Source organism: Leucopleurus acutus (assembly GCF_964270905.1).
Source record: "Leucopleurus acutus genome assembly, chromosome: 5".
NCBI lineage: Eukaryota > Metazoa > Chordata > Mammalia > Artiodactyla > Delphinidae > Leucopleurus > Leucopleurus acutus.
Window position 1 is genome coordinate 110,875,337 of NC_139147.1, and position 25,390 is coordinate 110,900,726.

General features: G+C 35.0%; 1 protein-coding gene across 1 annotated transcript in view; it reads left to right on the top strand.

Annotated features, from left to right (window-relative positions):
• Positions 1 to 25,390, top strand: part of DHX36 (DEAH-box helicase 36) — a 61,024-nt gene that overhangs the window by 27,621 nt on the left and 8,013 nt on the right. Inside the window, exons 7-22 of the mRNA XM_082840471.1 lie at positions 12 to 86; positions 232 to 398; positions 1,989 to 2,070; positions 5,895 to 6,035; positions 6,322 to 6,424; positions 6,803 to 6,890; positions 9,650 to 9,705; positions 11,182 to 11,246; positions 11,970 to 12,113; positions 14,356 to 14,473; positions 15,476 to 15,574; positions 20,164 to 20,337; positions 20,486 to 20,572; positions 21,505 to 21,588; positions 23,753 to 23,852; positions 23,945 to 24,035. Of these exons, the coding sequence (XP_082696597.1) occupies positions 12 to 86; positions 232 to 398; positions 1,989 to 2,070; positions 5,895 to 6,035; positions 6,322 to 6,424; positions 6,803 to 6,890; positions 9,650 to 9,705; positions 11,182 to 11,246; positions 11,970 to 12,113; positions 14,356 to 14,473; positions 15,476 to 15,574; positions 20,164 to 20,337; positions 20,486 to 20,572; positions 21,505 to 21,588; positions 23,753 to 23,852; positions 23,945 to 24,035 (1,674 nt within the window). The remainder of the gene's footprint in view (positions 1 to 11; positions 87 to 231; positions 399 to 1,988; positions 2,071 to 5,894; positions 6,036 to 6,321; positions 6,425 to 6,802; positions 6,891 to 9,649; positions 9,706 to 11,181; positions 11,247 to 11,969; positions 12,114 to 14,355; positions 14,474 to 15,475; positions 15,575 to 20,163; positions 20,338 to 20,485; positions 20,573 to 21,504; positions 21,589 to 23,752; positions 23,853 to 23,944; positions 24,036 to 25,390) is intronic.

Below are 25,390 nucleotides of genomic sequence, written 5' to 3' on the forward strand. Positions count from 1 at the left end.
TTCATTCACAGTCGGTTGCCAAGGAAACAGGGTTCTATCTTATATTGTACGACAGGAATTATCCTTCAGTGGCTTCAGTCAGACCCGTGAGTATGTTTCAACTCAGGACATTTAGTTAAATGTTATCAGAAGATGTAATTAGGAAATTGGATTTTATTAATTTATGGAAAAGTAAAATGATTCTGTTTTTGAATTTTGTGCTGAGTAACGAACTTTACACTTCTGCTTTAGGCATTTGTCCAGTGTTAGTCATATCGTGCTTGATGAAATCCATGAGAGAAATCTACAGTCAGATGTTTTAATGACTGTTGTTAAAGATCTTCTCAATTATCGACCTGACCTGAAAATAGTTTTGATGAGTGCAACATTGAATGCTGAGAAATTTTCAGAATATTTTGGTGAGTAAAATTTATGGTTGTTACTTTAGAAAGTTATCACAAAGCCATTGAATTTAGAAACAGTTTTCTAAAGAAAACTAATATAGTGCTAGGTACAGAGTAGTCAAAATAAATGTTTAGCAGTTCATTTTATTTGAATATTCATCTACCCTCTAGTCTCACAGAGAATTGGGCCTGTTTTTTAAAAATGTGGCATCATCTCTGTTCTTATAGTGAAGACATGTAGCCTTTTGGTGCTTCCACCAGATAATTAAGGTGACATCAATGAAGTCAAACCACAGATTTGAATAATTTTATAAACTTTTTGTGATTCTTCTGTGGCTTTTATGTAATATCACAGGCTAGGGTGGCAGTTTGCTAATAACAGTAATAACTAGCAACCACTGTGGAATACCTTCAACGTGCCAGGTAGTGTATTTGGCATGTCTTCATCAGTCCTCATAATACCTTGTGAAGTAGGTGCTATTCTTATTTTTACAGATGAGGAAACAGCCTCAGAGTAGTTAAGTAGCTTACCCAAGGTTGCATACTTAACAGAGAGTCAAGATGATTTGAAACTAAATTTGAGGGAATTCCCTGCCAGTCCAGCCATTAGGACTCAGTGCTTTCACTTCTGGGGCCCGGGTTCAGTCCCTGGTCAGGGAACTAAGATCCCACAAGCTGCACAGAGTGGCCAAAATATAAAAAAAGAAACTAAATTTGACTAGCTGCAGAGTACATTCTTTTAAAGTTATGCCTTACTGTCTCTCCTGCTTAAATTGTTGGGGCAAGGAGAAAAGGGAATTAAAGTGGAATAGAACTATAATGTGTTTATATTCAGCCCGGTTGACCCTCAAAGCCTTGTGAGATTAGTTGAGCATATTATACTTTGTCTCTGTCTCTGTCTCAGTCCTTTTTGATAAATCCAGAACTAACTTTGAGTAAACTTATGCACGTCAGAGGCAAAGTTTGGTGCCACCTCAGATACTTTGATATGTGTCTACAGTGTTGGCCTTTGTTTACAGTGTATATGGTTTATTTTGTTCGATAACAAAAAACCTAAATAGCATTTAAATAACAATACTAAGACTTATTTTTTAACTAATGATTCTAAAATAGTAAGCAACAGTTTAATATTTGGTCAGGTCTTGCTTTAACTACGTTTCTTCTTTCCATAATTCTGAATACCACAGGGGTTACGTTTCTTATGTAGATTTCACTAAAACTTAGGTTCTGATGGCACCATCTTGGCTAATGATGAAGAGAAGTAGACTTAATAGGTCTTGAATCCAACTTAAAATACTCTATTTTTTGGTATTCTGGGTTACTTTGTAGAACTGTGAGATAGTTCTACACAGAACTGTAGATAGTTCTATCTACTCACAGATAGAACTGTGAGTTTGGTAACAGTAAATCGGTACTGAGTGAACACTAGACTGCTGGTTTTATTAAATTAGATATGGAAAAATAAGGTAGAGCTGTAGAAGTGTCAGGACCACTTTCTGAAGTTAAAACTAATGGAGTCATTGTCCTATTTACAGTCTGTTGAGTTATTTTTGGGGTTTTTTTTGAACATTCAAGTACAGATTTATGTTTTATCTACCATGATAGGTAACTGTCCAATGATACATATACCTGGTTTTACTTTTCCGGTTGTGGAGTATCTTTTGGAAGATATAATTGAAAAAACAAGGTAAGTAAATATTAGGAACTAAAAGAGATTAAAAATACTAACATGTCACCATTTTGTCAAACTTTAGTCTCAGAAACTCACCCTTAAAACTGTTTCAAACTCATCTCTAAAACATTGTTTTTCCTTAAATCAGGGATTCCCAAACTTGGTTGCACATTAAAATGACCTGGAGCTTTTTAAAACCCACATTCACACTTCATACCGTAATTATATTACAGAGTCTAGGCTGGTAGCTAAGTGTCAGTGTTGTTTAAGGACCCCTGGGCAGTAAAGTTTGGGAACTCTGTCTTTAGCACTGAACCTCTCTTCTGGTTCTCCTACCTGGTATTCATTCTCTTTTGCTGGCTTCTATTCCCCACCCTTTAAATATGATTTCCCCCTAGAGTTCTCACTTATACTCCTCAGCCTTTTATTTCACTGTTAAATCTTTTTTCCATGACCATAGTTCCAAATTTTCAGAACTATTTTCCAGTAGCTTGCAGAACTACAGCTTCAGAACTGAAGCTCTTCCTGAATTCTAAACTTATCTAACTCTATACTCAACAGCATTGCAGTACCACAGATTTCTTGAACCCCACATTTTTCAAACAAAAATCATGATCTTATATTTGATTCCCGCCATGCTTCCACCAAAAAATTAAAGCAGTCTGTGTTGCTTAGTATGCCTTATTATAATGGTTACTCCTATTATCCTCCACCCAGTTGTCTAAGCTGTAAATCAAAAGAGCTGGTGTTTATCAAGCAGTTATATACCAGGATATGTTAACTGCTTTACATGCTCAGTAACCAAACTACTCTAAGTCATTCTATATGCCATCCCACTCTGCCCCTCAAAAACCCTGAGAGCTTTCTCCTTGAACATACCTTCTCATTTTTATTTCTTCTACTTAAGGTCCTTATTATCTCTCCTGTGTTAATATAATAGTTCCTCTCTTGGCACTGTGGTCTTCACTCTTACAACTGCTGCCATCTATTTTCCAAACAAATCTGGTCATGTGAGCTTTCTCCCCCAGGGCATGCCCCAGAGATTTCTTTTTGAAAACTGATTGAGGAACCTTTATTGGTGTGTCATGGCCTGTAGCAGAGCACCTCAGCTGGTAGGCCCAAGTTATTGATCCCCTCAGCACTGGTCATTAGCTGCTAGCAGGCTTCTCGAGGAGCCGTACAAAATTATGTTAGTATTCCTTGATGAGGAAGGGCTGGGAAAGCACAGCCCCGTAGGATCAGGTTCCAGTTCCTTAGCCTGTCACCCCAAGGCTCTTTTACAGTCTGGCCCTGTCCTCTCTTTCTAGCCTCATGCATCCCATGGTCTGCCCATCCTAAATGCACTATTCTCTAGTCTGCCATCTTGTGGCCTTTCATGACTTTATGCTTTGTTACGTGCTGTTTCCTCCTTTTAGAGCTACGTTTGCCACCTTCTTCATCTTTTCATCTATAAACTGTTATGTAAGAACAAATTCCAGCTTCATTGCCCATTAAGCCTTCTCTGATACCTCTCACAGAGTGAGTTACCTTCTCAACAAGACTCCCAGAGCACTTCTATCATATCTCTTGTAACACTTATTGCCATGTAACGTATCTTTTTATATTTGCCTCTTGCACTAGATTTCAAATTTTCAAGGTCGAGGATTTTGTCCTGTTCATCTTTGTGACTAGTGCATAGCATAGTGCCTGGCCTGTAGTAAACATCTGAAAAATATATGCACAGATGTAGAAACATTTGTGCAGAGATTTTTTTTCAAGATTCCACAGCTTACTTGTTAAAGGAGAAAATCAGGAAGTGATAGTGGGAAGGTGAGAACAAAGATCCTGCTGCATATTTCACATGGAGAAAAGTCAGCTTTTGAGTGGACTTTATTTAACAGATATATTTTAAACTTTATGGCTTGCACTGTGCACTAAGATCTGAGCATAAAACAAGTGAAAGACTCATTACACACCCTCAGAACTTATATCTAGATAGGGAGACATACAAGCTATTACTCTAAGGTGTGATTGACCTGTTCTGGGGAAGTGAGAGTACATTGGAAATGAGTTTATAAAGCAGCGATAGGCTGGATAAGTCAGGAAAGTAGTGAAATCAGTGTAGCAAAGAGGGAAGTGTGTATGTCAGGGAGGAACATATAAAAGTGAAAGTGTATGTTGGTCTTCCATGCTCTGGTTTTATCATCAATGCTTATACATTTTTATGCTCTCCCTCCTCAATTCCACTTTCTACCATGTGTCCCATTTCCTACCATAGCACATTTACCAGTTGTTTTCTAAGATAATAATAGGCAACAGCTTGACAATAAAAACAAAGTTCCAGGGATCAGTAATCTAAAATTACATAAAGATGGATTGCTTTCTTAAGGTCCCCATAAGGCAGGGAATGTACAAGGAATGGTAGCGAAGGGGAGTCTCTTGAAGCAAAAGGATGGTATCTGTGCACTTGTCATTCTTTAGCCAGCCTAAGAGGGGAAGTGAAGTAGGGTGGTCATTGGATAGAAGTTTTCAGCAGAGGCCCCCAGCTGTTCCTTTCCCAGAAGAAGAGCTGCACTACAGGGAAGTAAGGAAGAAAGTAGGTGAGGTGTTACGGAGGGTTGTGATTGGGTTCTTGGGGAGGGGGGTTAAAGGTTACCTCTGTTTTTGGAATTGCTGGGAAGGGAGCCAACTGTGGGTCCATCCTGCTGACTAGACTAATCTCTGTCTCAGGTTGTCCTACCTCACGTTGGTGCCTCTATATGTATCGAAGACTTAGGGGAATCCTGGGTCACAGGTACTGAATAGGGAAGGGGATTGATTAATACTTTTGGGGTGTCTGCTATGTGTCAGGCACTGTGCTTTATCACTTTTGTTTTTTTAATTCTCATACAATACTGTTAAAAGAGTATTAGTCTCTCAAATAAGGAAACTAAAGACCAGAGGTTTATACCTTGCGCAAGGTCACACAGCTAGTCAATGGCAGAGCAAGGACATCAGTCCCATTCTGTCTGACTCACGAAGCCCATGCTCCAAATCCCCCATTCCATCTAGATGCTCTCCTCCAGGTGAACTCTGAGGGGCTTTGGGGTTAAAGTGTAGGTTCATTTTTCTTTGTCCCTCTCTACTCCCATGCCTCTGAGAACCCACTTATGGTAGGTGACATTCTTGGGCAGATGTGCCCTCTGTTTTTAGCAGTCACTGCAGCATGGTGGAGTCAAAGCATAGCACTGGACTGACACGTAAGAGATTGGAATGCTGATTCTCGCTCTGCTGTTACTATGTCTGTGAGACTGAGCAGAACTAAGTAGTTCTCAAGCATGGGTCTGTAGATCTCTACACTGTCTGAATCTCCTGGGGCACTAATTAAAATTCTTGGATTAGCAGACCCCAGCCAGACCTACTGAATCCAAATCACAATATAGGATATAGGAGTCTATTTTACAAACTCCCCAGGGGATTCTTATGTGCACTCAGGTTTGGAAACCTCCTATATTCAAAATCTGAGTCTTCTAGGCAATCATTAACTTATTTTAGACTTACATTAATGTTAACTTTTGATTTAAAAGCAAATTCAAACTTAAAGATGGAAGTTACTCTAGTTATTTTTAAATTTTTATTGCTGAAGATGATCTAGAAGTTTATATACTTTGATAGAGAAGAATGATTTTTATCTAAAATGTCATTTTATATGTTAATACTTGGCAGTAAATTTATGTTTAACTAGCATTCACTAGAAAGGATAGTGAAGATGTTCTTTAAAGTTTCTTTTTAAAATCCTAAATGTAAAATAGAGATATTGAATATTAGCTAAAACCAGAGTTTCAAAAAAGTGAAGCTATTTAAGAATGTTTTTATTTTAGATATGTTCCAGAACAAAAAGAACACAGATCCCAGTTTAAGAGGGGTTTCATGCAAGGGCATGTAAATAGACGAGAAAAAGAAGAAAAAGAAGCAATCTATAAAGAACGCTGGCCAGGTTATGTAAGGGAATTGCGAAAAAGGTAAGTCTGTTTTGTTTGAAAGTGAACACGGTGGCTAAATGACTAAAAGAAAAAGCAGGATTGTCTTGATTTCATACGCATTTAAGGATAGCATTGCAAGTCTCTAGCTGAATTCTAGCTGAATACTGATTTGACTTGTAAACACTATCATAATCCCAGTAATTCTTTCCTATTTATTGATTATGTTTTCCCATTTGCAGATTGAGTTAATTATAAGATTTTATATAGCAAGTTAAACTTCAGGAAACTATCAAGTATTTCATGGCTTTCTATTTGACTTTGACAGGTATTCTCCAAGCACTATAGATGTTATAGGAATGATGGATGATGATAAAGTTGATCTGAATTTGATTGCTGCCCTTATTCGATACATTGTTTTGGAAGAAGAGGTTAGTTTTGTTTTTAAGTTTCAAAATTGAAATATAATTTCAATTTTATTTTTGTATCAAGGCCATGAAAAAAATTTTCTTAAATGCTATAAAAAAAATAATAACCTATAGAAGAAATGGCTTTTGACACCAGAAATAGGAATTTCAAAATACCAAAGATTTAGGCATTTGACCTGTTGGAAGAAAAGACTAAACAAGTGAAATGTCTGGATTATAAATCCTATTTTTAAAAAGTGAACTTATGTTCTTTAGTTATAATTGGTAACTAAAGTTATCTTGAGCTAGTATAATTTTAATGAAGACTTAGTTGTGCACAGAACTGTACTTAGTGTATTTTGTTATGTGATCCTTTGTAATGGTTCTTTCCCCTCCATATAGGATGGTGCAATATTGGTCTTTCTACCAGGTTGGGACAATATCAGCACTTTACATGATCTCTTGATGTCACAAGTGATGTTTAAATCAGGTATTATAGAAATGCATTTTATTGTAATTCCAAGAGTGGTACTTGAATCATATGTAGCCTGGTTATTTTCTTTCATTTGAGCTTGGTGGTCTTAGTCCAGGTTGGGTATTTTCAAAAGTTGGATCTTACTTTTTTCTTTTTTTTTTTTTTCTTGGAAGTTCTACGTCAGAGATGAAGATGGTAGGTATGTAGTGAAGTTCCTTATTTAGTGTTACGGTGAGACTATTTTTCCTCTCTTCCTAAATTTGCCTAATAAAATTGAGTTCATAAAGTTAAGATGTTGGCTTTGAAGTTTTTGTTTTTCACTCACTTCTGCATTTAGTTGGGCAGAAGTTTGAATTTATCCGTTAGTCCACTATTTCTCAGCTGCCTATACAGCAGAGTCACCCATGGCACTTCATTAAAATGCAGATACCCACATCCCAGAATATTAGAATGTGGCCTGAACATCTGAATTAAAAAAAAAAGTCCTTAGGTGATTCTGATTGTTTAACAGCATGTTTACATCTTAGAGAAATGCATGGGAACATTTTTCTCCTATGAAATTCAGTTAAAGCTTTTTCAGGAGTCGTCATTAACTTTAGCAAAGCAAATTCTATTTAGTATTTTATAGTTCTGAATATACTTCCTAACCTTACTCTGTTGAAGTGCTTTTGATACATTTTATTTTTACAGAACACTAAAAAATATCTTGATCTAATTTTATTGGCTAAAATATTTTTTATTCTTTGTTAAATCCCATCATGGTAATGCCCTCAAGGATTCTCTATAATTAAAATTATTTGTAATTATTAATAATTTAAAATTTATTAATAATTTAAAATTATTTATAATTATAATTATTTATTCTCTAGCCGGAAAAATATTTTTATCTGATCACCATGATTCCTCTCTAATGAAATACCGCTTTCTCTTCTCCTTGTCATTGATAATCTTTCTCTATAGAAAAAATATAGCCGTGATTGAACTATACAACCAAATTATTTTTTTAAACAATTGGAATACTTTTTTGGCTGAACCTTCCAATTTTGGCCTCTCCTTCCCCCGTCATAAACACGATTGTATGATCTACTTTTCGTTTTTAAAAATATAGATAGATGTGTATATATTTTTCTAGAAAAATGCAGGGAAGATCATTTTGGGGGGAGTGGGGGAAAGGGTGTAACATACATTATTATAATTGACTTGATTAACTTTCTAATTGAATTATTCTCAAGGATGGAGGTATTAATTTATACTTCCACCACCAGCTTAATTTCTTTTAAAGGAAATCTTTCAAAAATTTAACATACCTAATCGTTAACATCATCTGATAATCGTCTATAATCAGATTTTCCCATTTTTTTTTCCCCTAAAGTGTCTTTCACAGCTAGCTTGCTCAGACTACAGAAAAAGTCAGACTGATAGATTGTTTACTGTAGTTCTAGAACATCACTCCCATACTCTCCTTACTTTACCCATAGTGGAAAAGACTAGGTCTGCAACATTCTGGAACTGTCTGAATCTTTACGGTATCATTTCATTTGATCCTCTCTTACCTCTGTTCCCTTGCAAACTGGAAGTTATATCTGAAGGCTTGGTTCAATTCGAGTTAAGTATTTAGAGTTGATGTATTTCATATCGTGTCACAGAGACAAGTAATTAAGAGCATTCTTTTTTAGCAATACCAATTGTTTGACAGCATTTTACTGCTTTTTAAGTTCAGAGGGGTCATAGAGAGTCAATGGGGGAGCACCATGTCTCCTTTGAATAACAACAGTTCTTTATCTGGGGGAAATACAGCTATCTAGGGGTCATTTGGACACTCTTGCTGGAGATGTAAGTCAGGTTGCACTTTGGTAACTATATCTAACTGAAATTTACCCTTGCTTCCTTAACATTCTATCCTTCCCATTACTGTATTACATCAAACTTTCTGTCTATTGGCTAATAATCATGAATGGACTTGAGCAACTTCATTTTGAAAGTTAAAACTTCCTATATTCCTAACAATTTTTTTTTTAATGTGGGTCACTTTTGGAATGTATTACATTTAACCAGTGCTATTCAATTATTTTTAAGTAGGACATGGAAATTTAGTAAGTAATTTGCTTTAAAAATTTATTCTTTGTATGATTAAAGTAGGATTACCCAAAGTCTACAAACATATTCATCCATATTAAGCAAAACCTTTGGTCTTCAGTTAGTGGTGGGAATGGAGTTAATGATTTTTTTAATATAATTTGAAAAGAGAGCTTCCAACTTTTTTAAGCATTCTTTAGGAATTTAGAATTAACAAAAAAATATTAACAAGAACATAAAAAGAATAAAGTTGGTCTGATTATCAGGTGGCTTAGCATCTGAATTCATTGTTCCATATATATATATTTTTTAATAAATTTATTTATTGGCTGCGTTGGGTCTTCGTATTGCGCGTGGGCTTTCTCTAGTTGCGGAGAGCAGGGGCTACTCTTCCTTGCGGTATGCGGGCTTCTCGTTGCGGTGGCTTCTCTTGTTGCAGAGCACAGGCTCTAGGTGCGCAGGCTTCAGTAGTTGTGGCTCACAGGCTCTAGAGCGCAGGCTCAGTAGTTGTGGTGCACGGGCTTAGTTGCTCCACGGCATTTGGGATCTTCCCAGACCAGGGCTCAAACCCATGTGCCCTGCATTGGCGGGCGGATTCTTAACCACTGCACCACGAGGGAAGTCCCTGTTCCATATTTTTTGATGGAGCTTTTCTGCAAGTATTTGTCTTAAAGTTTAATTTTCTTTTTAATTTTCAGACAGGTTTCTTATTATACCCTTACATTCACTGATGCCTACAGTTAACCAGACACAGGTATGTTGTTAAATTTATCTTTCAAACTGCGGCAGGCTTTAAGGACTGCTTATTGTAGGTTTTATTTTCTTTTATTTTTTTAATGCACATTTTCAAATAGTAATCCATATAAAAAAATACTTCTTTGAGAACCTTTGCAAATAAGTCTTCAGGGAATGATTGCACAAAAAGTTGAATAAGAGAGGCTAATCCACAAATCAAATTAGTTTTGTCAGCATTAGGGAAACGGTTAAAGATTGGTTTTACCGAGAACTTGTTTGGGTTTCCTGAATAAAAGAAAAAGGTATGTGAATACCAATAAAAATAGCTCAACCTAGAAATTAATAATTGACATGTACAGCTTGATATTTGAAATTTTGATTTAACAGAATTAGTACATTTGCAGGCATGAGATTTCAATAATGTATTATTATGGTTTTGGATGTTTTGGCTCTGTCAGATGCAGGGATTTCTCTAGTTAGAATGAACACTGCTTTCTCAAAGGCAAGGTGATTTTCTGTTGTTTGCAGTTCCTGGTAGAATGAGATGGATCCATTTTTCCACTCTTTTTAAGAAAATATCATGACATTTTTTATTGAGAGCTTTTTAATATCCTTTTTGCTGGTACCTTAGTCCTGAGTAAGGCTCAGCCAGCTAGATTAGATACAGAATGCATACCTGAGGGAAGAGAAGAGGAAAGAAAGAGAACTTTTGATTCCAAAGATTGGACAAAATTGTATCCAGTGTGGAGGTACTGCCATCTCTGACACCCTCACTGTAAATTATTTATTCCTTTCTTAGAGAATATGTGACTAGACTGGCAAACAACATTTTCTTTATTGATGATCATTTTTATAAACGAGGGGATAAGTTTATGCATTTTTTTGCTTTTCACCCAAGGTGGTACTTGCCATCATGACATTGTAGGATTTGCTATGTGAAGGGGATTTTTTTAAAAAATCCAGTCAAAAAGCTAGTATAGGGTGGCACAGCCAGCTGACGTTCATTCTGATGATTGGGCATCTGCCTGGTTGGTTGGTGATCTTACCTTTATACTTTTGGGTAATTCATAATTCTTATCTTTAAACTTCTGTCCCTCTTCCTTAAAAGTTTGTACAATAAGACGTTTATACTCTCCAGCATTTGTTAAAAAACAAATTTTAAATTATCATATTTAAATATTACTAGTAATTTATATACTACTTAAATATCTATAAATTCAAATTATCTCTATATTTAAATTATCACATTTCATTGAAATCTTGTTTGTGGTAAGGTTCTGACATCTGTGGGAGATTCAGTTTGGTTTACCAAAAGAATTCTCTGGTATTGAAGATGATGTATACCGTATAAATACATCTATAAATATTAGATGCATATGTCAGTGAACACAGAATTGCTAAAAATGAACAGTACCTGAAGTAATTCCTCTATTTGCAAGAATGATGTATCAGAAATTAGTTTACTTTTGGGATTTTGATGTATTTATTCTTACAGGTATTTAAAAGAACCCCTCCTGGTGTTCGGAAAATAGTAATTGCTACCAACATTGCAGAGACTAGGTAAAAATTGTTTTAATTACCAACTACTGATGATTACATTAGTTTTGAGCCCCATAAATTAACAACATACTATAATCTTTTTCTTCTACAAAATACTTTGTAATTTCTTAAAAGTAAAGCTATTTTAATTTAGTTACGGTAGTGAACATAGGTTTCGTGGGGTTTTTTTCAGCGTATACTAATGTTCTAGCCTCTTTAGAAATAGCCTATTAAGTGGTTGTTTTAACGCTTTCCTAAAGAAGCATGAGGACTGAGGTCAGTTTTTCTGGTTGGGAGTAGAATTGTTCGGTAGTTTGGTAATTAGTTATATACAGCATTTAAAATATATTGTATTCCCTTGGAGGTACTACTATACCAGTATGGTAGCTGGAACAAATTGTTCTGTGGAAACTGATATTAAATCATGGAACTGGAGGGCTCATAAAGCTAGGTACAAAAGTCCTCAGGCAAGTTGTGAAGTTTGGCTGTAGGCAAATAAGAATTTAGCACATGATCTGTAAGATTGGCCCTATGTGCTGCCACTGAAGCTGCTGATGCTGCCTGTGATTTGGTGCTTGATCCCCCGTATGTTGGTAACTGGGAGGAGTGGTGAAAATCCAGAACTGCTAAAAATCAAATTGATTTAATAAAAAATGGTTTAAAATCCCTGTTTGTAGGCCTATTATCGGTTAATGTATTCTTCATGTGTTTTTAACATTTTTTAAATATTTATTTTCTAAACAGCATTACCATAGATGATGTAGTTTATGTAATAGATGGAGGAAAAATAAAGGAGACACACTTTGACACACAGAACAACATCAGTACAATGTCTGCTGAGTGGGTTAGTAAAGCTAATGCTAAACAAAGGAAAGGTCGAGCTGGAAGGTAAGATGGGACCTTTGAATGAAGCCTTAAAAACAAAAAAATTTTGTGTAGCAAAATGTGTTGGTGGCATTTAAAAATATTTATTTAGGACAGTTACCTTTCATATTTTTTAAAACTAACTGCAGCACGTTTTTAAATGGGAAAGTTGTTTTGGAAAAACTATCCTACCAAGTTTTCTATTTTATGATATTTCTACCTCTCATTCCTCAGTCTGCTTAATTAAAATTAATATTCTTTATGTTATTAGCTATATTACTTATAATTGTGTTTCTTTTTAAAAAGCATATATTACTAATAATGATAGCTATTAATAATATTTGAATGTCAGATCATCTCATGGATACTTTATATACATTAACTTGCTTAATCCTTACCACAATGCTATGAAGTGTAGGTTATTATCTCTATTTTAAGGGTAAAGAAATTAAGGTACAAAGAAATTAAGTCATCTATCCAAAGTCACACAGTTTTGTAAGTAGCAGAGCCAGAATTTGAAGCCAGGCAGTCTGGCTCCACAGTCTGGGCTCCTCATGAGTATACTTCACAGCTGTGCTGGGTTTTCACTATCAGTTACCCATGAAAGCACAGGGAAAATACCTTTTCCCCACTGATGTGGTGATAACAGAAGAAATAGAAATATCTCTGTTTTAATGGTAGGAGAAAAGATTTGCCTTTAACACAAATAATTGCAATTATTATTTGTTGTAATGCATACTTCACAGTATTTTTACACTCTTACTCATATGAGTGGTAGAATCATGTCTGGAATTTTAGAAGAGAGTTTTTATTTTGCCTCTTACACGTAGAATAAAAAGATTCCTATTAATCTTCAAATACTGCCTTAAGTAAAGAAAGGAGAGTTGAAAGAAAATTTTACAGACCATTTTATCAGTCCTTTAAGTTTGTACTATATCTTTAAAGCTCTGACTCACTTGCTATGATCTTTGCTGATTATCCCAGTATAACTTGACTTCCAGGTAGTTTATTAGATTATGCATTTGGTGCTGTTGAGCATAGTCACGGCTTAATTCACGAAGTGTACCTTCTAATCAGTTAACCAGGGCATACCTTGATTGGGGACCTAGCAGGATTAGAGTTTTCCCATGCAGACCTGTCATTACTGGATACTGATTCAAAAAGTATTCACTGTGGTGAATGGGTTTTGGCACACTTTTATAAATGAATAATAAACACACTAGGCACACTAGGCCTTAGATTTGATCCATGAGAACAATTATGGAAATAGAGTAAATGAAGTATTACATTTTATCTAATTCTTCATCCCCACTATCCTGTTGAAGGTTAACTGTGGAATTACAGTGGGTTTTTTTCCTAATTGAAGTATAGTTGGTTTACAGTGGTGTGTTATTTTCTGGTGTACAGCAAACTGATTTCGGTTATACGTATATATGTATATATACACACACAGTGTTTAATTCAAATGGAAAATAGTCCCTTGTGGACTCTCTAGATATAAATTCCTTTAGCAAAGCTAATTAGATTGATAATTATGTTGGAGGCCAGAGCAAACTATATTAACTACGTGGTCCTCAGTGGAGACCCTCTTACTTTTAGTTTCTGCAGACATGTAATATACTAGATAATGGGTCTTTGTAGACTCATGACAGAAATAGGTAAGATTTTTAGAATTAATTTATTCCTATAGGAAAGGGCCTCCCCCTCCTTTAACAGCAAGCGCCTACAGAAATATTTTATTCTGCTTGAAGATGAATGAATTCATTAACCTCTTCATATCTGTCCTTAACATTGTACAAAGAATAGTATCATTAAGGTCACTAGGTGCAAACAATAACCATTTCTAACATCCCTCTGAGAACTCAATAAATAGCACATACCTAAAAGCTTTTAAAATAATATAGACAGGTTAACATAACACCGGGATTTGTTACATAAAATGCTCACAAGGCCCAAAGAGATTAACCTACGTATACTGCTGTTATTGTGAATAGAAGTCTGGAATCTGTAAGATAGAAACAGGGAACCAAATTATTGGTAGGGGGAGGCAATCCTGTATCTTTTAGAACTAGGACTTAGGGTTAATGGATTTAAGCTTATTCAAAACAGGTGGGGAGAAGGAATATGTGATTAATAAAAATGAAATAATAAGTAAATTAGTTATGGTGTGGCTTGAAAGAAATATTGACTACTTCCCCTGCCTAGTCTTTTCTCTGGAGTTCTAAAAAGTCACTGATAATACACCCCCCGCCCCTTTTTTTTTAAGAGTTCAACCTGGTCATTGCTATCATCTTTATAATGGTCTTAGAGCAAGCCTTCTAGATGACTATCAACTGCCAGAAATTTTGAGAACGCCTTTGGAAGAACTTTGTTTACAAATAAAGGTAAATTAGCTGGGAGAGTTAAGAAAGTAAATAGGGTTCTAGTTTTCAGCATCTTTCATAGAGGAAAGTAGTATACTAATCTGCCAGAAAGAATTTTTACCATGCATTTGTTTTTCTCTGTGTGTTAGTACGGTTGATCCTTGAACAGCGTGGGGATTAGGGTTGCCAAAAATCCACTTGCTGCCTTTTCTGCCTCAAAAACAAAGGAATTGATAAATTACTCACCCCAAGGGTGGTTAGTTGAAACAGTTCGGGTAGAATCAGGACTCAAACCCTAGTTCTTTTGATTCTACATATTGTGACCTCTGATTGAACACAAACCTTTCCCCATGCTTAGTTAATTTAAAAATCTGTAAAATAAAAATGCAAGTACTATATTTATTGAAAAAAAATCGGTGTGTAAGTGGACCCATGCAGTTCAAAAAAGGTCAACTGTAAATTATATTTTTTAAAGCTTTGATCAGTTATTGACTAAACAGTTTTAAATTACATACTGCTCTGGAGCCAGACTACCTGGGTTTGAATCCCACATCATCCTGTGGCAAGCTGGTTCTGTTACATTGGGCAAGTTATTTAAATTAACTTCATATAAAATTCTTAGAACAGTGCCTGGCACATAGTAAGTGTCCAGTAATTGTTAGCTACTGTTGTTATGTCTTAAGATCCCTCATTATAGACTACTTACCATTTTTTCAGCATCTTAATGTATTTTGGTAAAATTAACTGCCTTATTTTGTAGGTAATTGGTAATCAACTTGTTTGTTGAGATTTTAACCAGCTGCTTTTCTCATTAATAGAGTTGGTGGGTGTTAGAAAGTAGTATGTTGGCCTTTAAACATGTTTTTATAGAATCACAAATATAATTTTTACTTATTCTGGTAAAATAACTAACTTGAAAATCGTGTATAGGTTTGATGCTTTATTTTGAGTCAGTGACACAGGCAGGATTAAACTGTTATGTCAATATATGATATATGTTTAATTATATTTGTCTCTCCCCAGATTTTAAGGCTAGGTGGAATTGCTTACTTTCTGAGTAGGCTAATGGATCCACCATCGAATGAAGCAGTGTTACTTTCCATAAAACACCTGATGGAACTGGTAAGTTTGATTTTTAAAAAAATTCTAACTTAGAGTGTTAAAGTAAGTAATCCAGCTAATTATAAAATTTACTTTCATTGTGGCAAGGTAGGCCAATGAATGTGCAGTGCCAGATTGATTCACTTTTTGGCTATTCAGCTTGGAATATGAAATATAAATTAGAAAGTTATAAAATGATACCTTTGTGAGTTTTCTTATACTGGGCTCTTTCCACACAAGTTTTTTCATTATAGGCCTGATTTCAAATTACATAAAATTTTGAAATCTTTCAATTACTGGTCCTCTTCATTTGTATTCTAGAAATGAATTTGGTTGCTTTATTCTACTCTTTCTGATTACCATAATGTTTTTAGAGCTTTTGTCAAATCCAGGTAACTTAATAACAGTGTGAACATTTTATAAAGGCAGCTCTTCTATTTTTGAAGGAATACTAGCAGGTGGCTTTTCTCCAAAATATCCTATCCCCCTACCTATCATTTTATTCTTACAGCTTTTTCCCTTAGATTCTTTTATGAAGTCAGTGTTTTGAGGAACTAGTTTCAGTGTCTTAGTCAAGTGACCACTTAGTTGGTAGCCATCCCTTCATGAGACCATGTTGAGAAGCGGCACAGGACTGGAGAGAATTAGTGAGTGAGTTAATACCCAAAGTGGAGAGAAAGAATAGAGCTGTGCGTTCCAACACAGGAGCCACTAGCCACAGGTGACTGTTTAAATTTAAATTTTGAATTAAATTACAAATTCAATATCTTGGTCACACTTGCACATTTTAGATGTTCAGTAGGCACATATGGCTAGTGGCTACCACATAATCAGTGCAGAAATAGACATTTCTGTCAATGCTGCAAGTTCTGTTGGTTAGTACTGGGCTAGAGGATGCTGAAGATGGATTTTACGTATTTCAATTTTATTTGTGCCCATCCATGTAGATAAATTTGAGAATTTGGTCCATGTAAAAATAAGCTCTTAATGTGAGTATTAAGTTGTTTAAATGAAAAGCATTGTAACTTATCTGACCATCTTTGTTGGAATTTGGATTAGATTTGGTGAGGTTACTGGTATTTTAGGGAGCAGTGCGGTTTTACTCCTGACCTCTCTTCTCCTCCAGACTTTTATCGAATAGAACAGCAGTAGAGGGCTACGGGGTGATCAGAGAATCAACGTATTATTTGTGGTAGAGACAGACAACCAGAGGGCGGCTGGAGTCTGAAGCCAGAGTGGGATGACTTCCTCTCCCAACTGAATTTAAGAACCAGTCTTTACTTAGCCATTTGTAGGCAACGAAATCGTGAAAAGGCTTGGAAAATCCTTGCCAACAGTAGGGTCTGAAGCCTACATTTTGAAAAAAAACTTCTTATTGTGCAATACAGCATGCCCATCCAGGGTAAAAGAGTAAAACAAAAATGTCCAGCTTAATGGTTTATCACAAAGTGAGCACTCTTATTTTTATTCATGTCAAGAAGTTAAGAACATTTCCAGTATCCTAAAAACCAACTTCCTACCCTCGCCCAATTACTCTACTCTCAGGCTCAAAAATAACCTCTATCATGACTTTAATGACTTAATCTCTTGCTTGTTTTTCTTGACGGTTTTACCATACCAGTATGCATCTTTAAAGAGCTCAGTTTAACTTGGCCTTTTGCGAACTTTACATGAACTCACACAGGATGTGTTTGTTTTTTTTTTTGCAAGGGGGAATGGGGTTCTGTATTCTTTCACTGAAACATTGTGAGATTCATGTGCATTATTGCTTTCAGCTATAGTTCAGTCATTTTCATTTCTTTACCATATTTTATTATATGACTACTGAAAGGCATTTTTGTTATTTCCAATTTGAGGCAGTTACATATAGTGCTGGTGTGACTGTTCTTCAATATTTATTGTTTCTTGGTGCACGTGTTTAAGTATTTCTCATGGGTGTACACTTGAGTGAATTCACTGAGTCATAACGTATGTGTATGATTAACTTTGGTAGGTAATGCCCAACCATTTCCCAAAGTTGTCAAACTACTTACACTCCTACCAGTGTCAGTGGTAGGTGAGCATTCTCAGCTCTATAGCATCACCAACCTGTAGTCTTTTATTCTAAGCATGTTGATAGGTATGTAGTAGTTTTGTGGCTTTAGTTTGCATTACCATGACTGCTGTTGAATTTGTAGGCAGCTTTTTATGCTTATTGCCCATTTGGATAGTCTCATTTATAAATTATTGATGCCTGTTTTTCTGTTACATTGTAGGAGGTCATTATATATTCTTTGTGTACTCTTGATCTGAGCCTTTTGTCATCTGTGTATTGCACATGTCTGTATTTTTACCTTTTCACTTTCTAACAGTGGTTTGATAAACTGAAATTCCTAATTTTAATGTGGTCAAATGTATCAGTCTTTTTCTTTATTGTTACTGCTTTTTGTCCTTTAGTAAGTTTTTCTCTACCCTGGAGTCATGACGATATATTGTTTTAACTTTGTTTTCTTTTTCACACTTAGCTATATAATCCATCTGCAATGGATTTGTGTATGTGTGTGTGTGTGTGTGTGTGTGTGTAGGTGAGGTAGGAATCAAAGTTTTTAGATATGTAGAGCAGTTGACCGAAACCATTTATAGAAAAGTTCATCCTTTTCCTCTTTGTTCTGCAGCCATAGTCATAGATCAGGTGTCTATGGATTTATTTGTCTGTTTGTAGGCTCTCCTTTATTCTATTGGTGTATATTTCTATCTTGAGCTGGTGTCACACTGCCTTAATTATAATATTGAGTCTTACCAGACAAGAACATGATCTGTCCCATTGATTTAGTTATTTAATCTCTTGGTGTTTCAGCGTTTTCTGTGTATTATAGAACTTTTTAAAAGATTTATATCTGGTTTGTAGTATTTCTGGATTATATTCAGACTTCAAAATTTTTCATTTTCTTGTGAGTCTGATATACAGAAATCAAATTGGTTTTGAATGTTGACCTTGCATTCATCAATGCTATGAAACCCACTTACTCTGATAACTATATGTAGATTTTTGAGTACACAGTCACATCTATAAATAATTGCAATTTTATTTATTCCTTTCCAGCTGTCATCCAGGATCCTTAGTACAATGTTGAGCAGAAGTGTTATGATAGTGTGCACTTTTATGTTCTTATTCTCAAAGGAAAACCTGTCAAAAATTCGTTGAGCATGTTTTTTGAAGATTTTTGGTGGAAACTATCAAATTAAGGAAGTTTCTATTCTTAATTTACTAAGAGATTTTTATCATGCATGGATAATGGATTTTATCAAATACCTTTTCTGCCTCTAATGAGATTATATTATGCTGTTTTTTTATGTTAAATTTGTAATATATTGAATTACATTGAGTTTTCAATTGTTAAACCAACTTTCATTCCAGAAACAAACCTATCTTGCTGGGATTCAGTATGCCATTATTTTATTTTGAGTTTCTCATGCGTAAGATTATTTAGTTTCCCTTTTTCCAGATGTCCCTTGTCAAGTTGGTACCAAGATTATGCTAGGCTCAGAAAACAAGTGGAGAGGTTTTGTTTTGTTTTTTTCCTATTCACTGAAAGAGTTTTTATAAGATTGAGGTTATTTCCTCCATAAATGTTTAGTAGAGATCTTTGTCTAATGAGACATTTGAGTTATTTTTGTTCTGTTTTTTAATTTAAATTTTTACATTTTTATACAGTTTTTAAAGGTTACACTCCATTTACAGTTATTACAAAATATTGGCTATATTCCCCATGTTGTACAATACATCCTCGTAGTCTGTTCTACACCCAATAGTTTGTACCTCCCACTCTCCCACCCCATAACAAACTAGTGGTTGGTTGCCAGTGAGGGGGGGTGGGCAATTGAGTTATATTTTTTATTATTTTTGTTGTTGTTCAAATCTTGTTATTTTGAATGTGTACTAGACATTGTATTTACAGAGGTCTTTGTAGATAAAAACTTGGAGCTTGGGGTGATGGTAATTTCTTCCAGAGAGGATTTATGTTGCTTTCTGGGAAAAGATGCCCCAATGTTGGGTTCACTTCCTTGGACTTCTGTCCCTCCCCTAATCCTGGACTTGTGATTTTTGTAATTCTTTTGTAACTCCTCAGTCTTCAAGCAGCTTTTCCATCTGTGCTCAGTAGGATGATTGGATCAAATTACCTAGGTAATCAGAGCAGAAGTCACCCCGTTGTGGGGGGTTCTAGATAAATATTTTATCTCTTGCTCTCCTGTCTCATGTCTCCTAAAGTACTAGAATCTAGGGGCTATGCATTCTATATTCCAAATATGTAATAGTGTCTCATTTTTTGTTTTATTTCTCCTACAACTCTTGTACTTTACTGGGTGATTTTATTTGAAGACTTACTGGTGTGTTATTTCTCTCATTTCTCTTCCACCATTTATAGTAAAGCCAAGTTGTTTCTGTTTAAGTAAGTTTCTAACCTTTGCTGACCTCAAAACTTATGTTGCAAACTTATGTTTTGATGAAGAGAACTAAAGCTTAACAATATTAGGGCATTTGGACTTAAGAGTGGCCTGTTATATTTTTCTTAAGCAAACTAAAATGTGGTGCTTACAATGTGTTTTAAACATAAACTCTTACTTTACAGAACGCTTTGGATAAACAAGAAGAATTGACATCTCTTGGAGTCCACTTAGCACGATTACCAGTTGAGCCACACATTGGAAAAATGATTCTTTTTGGAGCTCTGTTCTGTTGCCTCGACCCGGTGCTCACCATTGCTGCTAGTCTTAGCTTCAGAGATCCCTTTGTGATTCCACTGGTAAGAAAGATACAAGTAAAAGCCCAGGTATTTTTAGATACACAGGGTAGTTGTTTTCTTAGATAGATTTTTCATTGGCTTTTTATTAGAATGCCATTCTCTGTTATATACCATCAGAGCAATTTAAGTTGCCTTCATCTGTTTTAAGGGAAAAGAAAAGGTCGCAGATGCAAGAAGAAAGGAATTGGCAAAGGATACTAAAAGTGATCACCTGACAGTTGTGAATGCATTTGAGGTAAAAGGAATATCTTTAAATTTTAAAAATCTGTATTATAGTTATCAGGAATAAACTGCTAAGTGAGAATGCCTAAAATTAGGTGAACATTTGGAAAAAAATTGTACATCATCATTTTTCAATTTTGTGATAGCTCATTACATTTACCCTTTTGGAAAAAAGTCTATATTTGTGTTTTGATAACAATAGAACAAGTGAACAATTTATTTTAAAATTTTATTTGCTATTATTCTTTTGTATCTTTGTCTTACTGACATTTATGACAGAAGGTCCCTTTTCATTAATAAACTATGCATGTATTCAGATTTAACATTTTTGATAGAGCATGATAGTCATGTACACTATTCAGGATAAAGAGACTTTTTCTCTTATAGACAAGCTTATCCGAGGATAAACATTTATCATCCATCTTTGCAACATTTAAATGTAATTTGGTGTATAGAGACAGCATCTTTTTACTGTAGTTCTAGTCTCAGTTTTGTACTACCTATTATAGGAAAGTTTATCCTTTTGAGCTCATTCAGTATTTTCTTTTTTCCCATCTTCCCTCCTTCTCTAGCTTAAAGCAAAGTAAAACAATATATTTTTGAAGTTGAAAATATATAATAGCATTGAAATTTGTTCAACAGAGTGCTCATTTTGATTAATACAATCATGTACAGAATGATGCTATTTTATGTAAAATGCACAGTATGTTACTATATAACTTGCTCTTTTTTGTGTAAAGAAAGGTCTGCAAATTCAGTTTTGGTTATCTCTTAACAACTAGGATCATGGGGAGTTTATGTTTTTTTAGTTTGTTAATTTGGAAATTCTTTGAATTTTTTACAAGAAAATGAAATATCAGTAGAAAGTAAAATTATTACCAAAATAAAGACAAACTGGTAAGCAGTCTTTGCTTTGGGGAACAATATCAATACTTTTCTTCATAGGGCTGGGAAGCAGCTAGACAACGTGGTTTCAGATATGAAAAAGACTATTGCTGGGAATATTTTCTGTCTTCAAACACACTGCAGGTAATGGTGAATGTTTTGAAGTGCTTCTCATATGTTAGGTTAGGGACTTATATGTATTTTGTGTAGTCAAATCTATAGCAAAAAGTTAAGTTTTTGCCTAACTTTTGTGTGAGTGTGTCTTATGAAGTTGAATCATTATACAGAATCATAAAAGGAATCTTTATTAAATCAACTGCAACAAAACAAAAAAGGTGTATAGCATAATAAACAAAAAACTAATGGCTAAGAAAAAAAATGAGCCCAAAGTTTAGCAGGAAAACACAGAGAGGCTCGATTACTGTTCCTGCACCACTTTGATGATTCATCCTGAAAATTTTCACTAATACTCCTAAAATCTGTTTTAAAATCTCAGAGCGAGTATCTTTTCTTTAACTTTTGGGTAGGTATTTTTATCTTCAACTGACTTAGTGTAGTGAGAAAACACTGGACAGGAGGCACTTGTGAAATAGAAGAAAGTGAACAATTAACAGGGCAGATGCACATCAGACTTCAGACTCTGCACTGAACTGGAGAAGTGATCTCAAGCCAGTGGGAGTAGAAATATCCTCACCTTCCCCCATTACATGTACACTCCATCTTTGTGGCATAGATTTAACAAATCTACGGGAGTAAAAGAATCCAGAATCTAGAATATTTAATCAAAAGTGCCCAAACATTAACAGAATGAAAAGAAGGGTAATAACTCTGAAAGATACTACAGCCAATGGAAAAAAAAGGTAATAGGTGTCTCTACATAGAAAAATAAAGAGTAATTGAATATGTATTTAGAGATATATTGTAAGAACATTTCCCTTAAGTGGAAAAAATGAAGTACAGTATGAAAAAAGATGGTTGAATCCAACCAAGTGTTTTTTGAAAATATTATATCCAGTCAAGATACTAATTCAAGTATAAAGAAAAATGACAGGCATTCAAGAAACCACTTGAAATACTGCACCCGTGAGTTGATCTTGAAATATTTACTGACAATGAAATGCTGCCTATTAAGAAGTGAATCAGAAAGAATTCAGGAATGGAGAGTACATGCTAAGTCAGCTGGTGGTAGATACTGAAATTAAATATGAAAAAATGCAAAACAGTATTGGGAATTATGGATACAGAATAAAGGTTATTATCCTGAACAATATAAAATAATGGTGATAGAAACCAGGAGATGACCTAGAGAGTCAGTTATAAGAGAATGTAGGTGGGGAAACTAAAGTCACATAATTCATAAAAGGGATATATACTTAAATGTGACAATTTTATGTCTCATAATCTCTTACTTTAAGGTCGCAAGGATCCTTTATTAAATATCTCTTATGATTATAAGAATGTAAGATTCATCTAGTTCAGTTTCATTTCTTTTTAACTTCCTTAAATTGAACTAAAATTAATTTGAATGCTTTTGTAAAAACAGCTTCTATATTTACGTTATCCCGTTATTAGGATAGCATTTTTGTCTAATTCTTCTGTCCGTATAAATGCATAGTAAGTGTCTGCAATATTTACTTAGTTAATGATATTTCTGACAGTATTGAGATTAGGGTAGTCTTCTTTTGTACTTTGCTATACTACTTGAATGCTTTTTATAATGAGTCACGTATCATTTTTACCCAAAGAGTGATTTTTCTTATAAATAAACACAAGAAACAGGCCTTAAGCTTTTGTGCCAGGATGTAACAGTAGTTAATTTTCAGTAGTACATATATGGATGTTGGTTATTTTCTCTATGCTTTCCTGTTTTGTTTTGTTTTCAAAATATGGGGTAGAGAGCAATTTTGAAAATTATGAGCCTTTTTGTAAACTGAAGTGATCCTTAAACATCGGTTGTTATTCCCTACAGCAGGCAAGCCTTAAGATTGGACAATAAATATTTTTGGCTTACAATCCATATGGTTTCTGTTGCAACTGCTCACCTCTGCCATTATAATGCAAAAGCAACCAAAGATAGTGTGTTGATGAATGGGTGTTGTTTTGTTCCAGTAAAACTTTATTGACAAAAACAGGTTTTTATAAATTTTGTAGTTTACCAACCCCTGCTCCAAAACATCACATTTTTGCAAAAGTGTTTCATAAAGCAGGGAAAGCTCAAAGCTAAATTTATTTATGAGTACATGCTTTATAACCCCTATCAATTTGTGTGAAAGGTATTCTAGTTCTGTTTGTTACCATTGCTCCCTAGATGCTGCATAACATGAAAGGGCAGTTTGCTGAGCATCTTCTTGGAGCTGGATTTGTAAGCAGTAGAAATCCTAAAGATCCAAAATCTAATATAAATTCAGGTAAAGCAGAAAGTACAGTGTAAATAACTTGCTGCTGTTGTCAGTTGTATCCATATTTTACTTTTTTTTCTCTACCTTCCCACCCCCAATAGATAATGAGAAGATAATTAAAGCTGTCATCTGTGCTGGTTTATATCCCAAAGTTGCTAAAATCCGACTAAATTTGGGTAAAAAAAGAAAAATGTAAGCATTGAAGATTATTATGAATTATTTGTAGTTCTCTCAAACTTTCGAAATCCTCTACTGCAACAGGGCTTATATTGTACATTTGTTCTTACTCATAATAGGGCCATATTCTTGTTACTTTTGGTCATTGAAGAGAAGGCAAACTGTTTACCATGGGCATCACTTTCCCTCATAGCACATCCCTGGAGTCTGCTGCTTCATCACCCATTTTTCACAAAGAATGTTAGTGAAATATAATATCAATGTAAATATGAGAACAGTAAGCCAGCTATACCTTGTTTAGAGTAAGTTTTGTTTCAGGATATTTTTTTCCTCTTTTTTTTTTTTTTTTTTTTTTTTTGCGGTACGCGGGCCTCTCACCGCTGCGGCCCCTCTCGCCGCAGAGCACAGGCTCTGGACGTGCAGGCTCAGCGGCCATGGCTCACGGGCCCAGCTGCTCGGGCCCAGCTGCTCCGCGGCATGTGGGATCTTCCCGGACCGGGGCACGAACCTGTGTCCCCTGCATCAGCAGGCGGACTCTCAACCACTGCACCACCAGGGAAGCCCTTTTCCTCTCTTTTAAAACAAGTAATTTTCTACTTGAGATCTTTGAATAAAATTGTGGTGATTTTACTATTTTGAGAAATAAAGTATAACTTTAAATGTATGTACAAATAGAGTCAGCCTTAGTTGTAATTGGAGACAACAAATAAGGCATATTTTTGCCCAGTAAAAGAATTCATTCCAGTGAGGAAAAAAGAGAAACTGAAAGTCACAAATGGCTAGTGGTATGTGAATTGGTGCCATGCTTTTGGAAGACAGTTTAGATTAGAATTATGTATCAGCAGTCATTAAAATAGTCACTGGCCCCGTGGATTCATAAGTGAATATTTGAATTTAATATTTTCTAAGGAAGTAATTCCAAATGTTTTTTGACAGGTATATTATAAACAACATAGATGTCTAGTAGCAGTGGGGAAATTATGGTTTTGTAAGACCATATTATATGGCATTTCTGTTAGGCGTATAAAACATCACTGTATATTGACATAAAATATTTGAACTGATGTTAGATGAAAAAGTTGGATGTTCTGTAAACATGAAAAAATATAGACCTCAAAGATAGCCTAGAGTGCAGCAGTGCAGTGGTTCTCAACCTGGGTGATTTTGCCTCCCTGGGGACATTTGACAATGTCTGCAGACATCTGTGGTGGTTATAAGTGGAGGAGTATGTACTACTAGCATCTAGTACATAGAGGTCAGGGATGCTATTAGGCATTCCATAATGCACAAGACAGTCCCCCACAACAGAAAATTCAATATGTCAAGAATGCTGATGTTGAGAAACCCTATTCTCACGTGGAAGATTATGG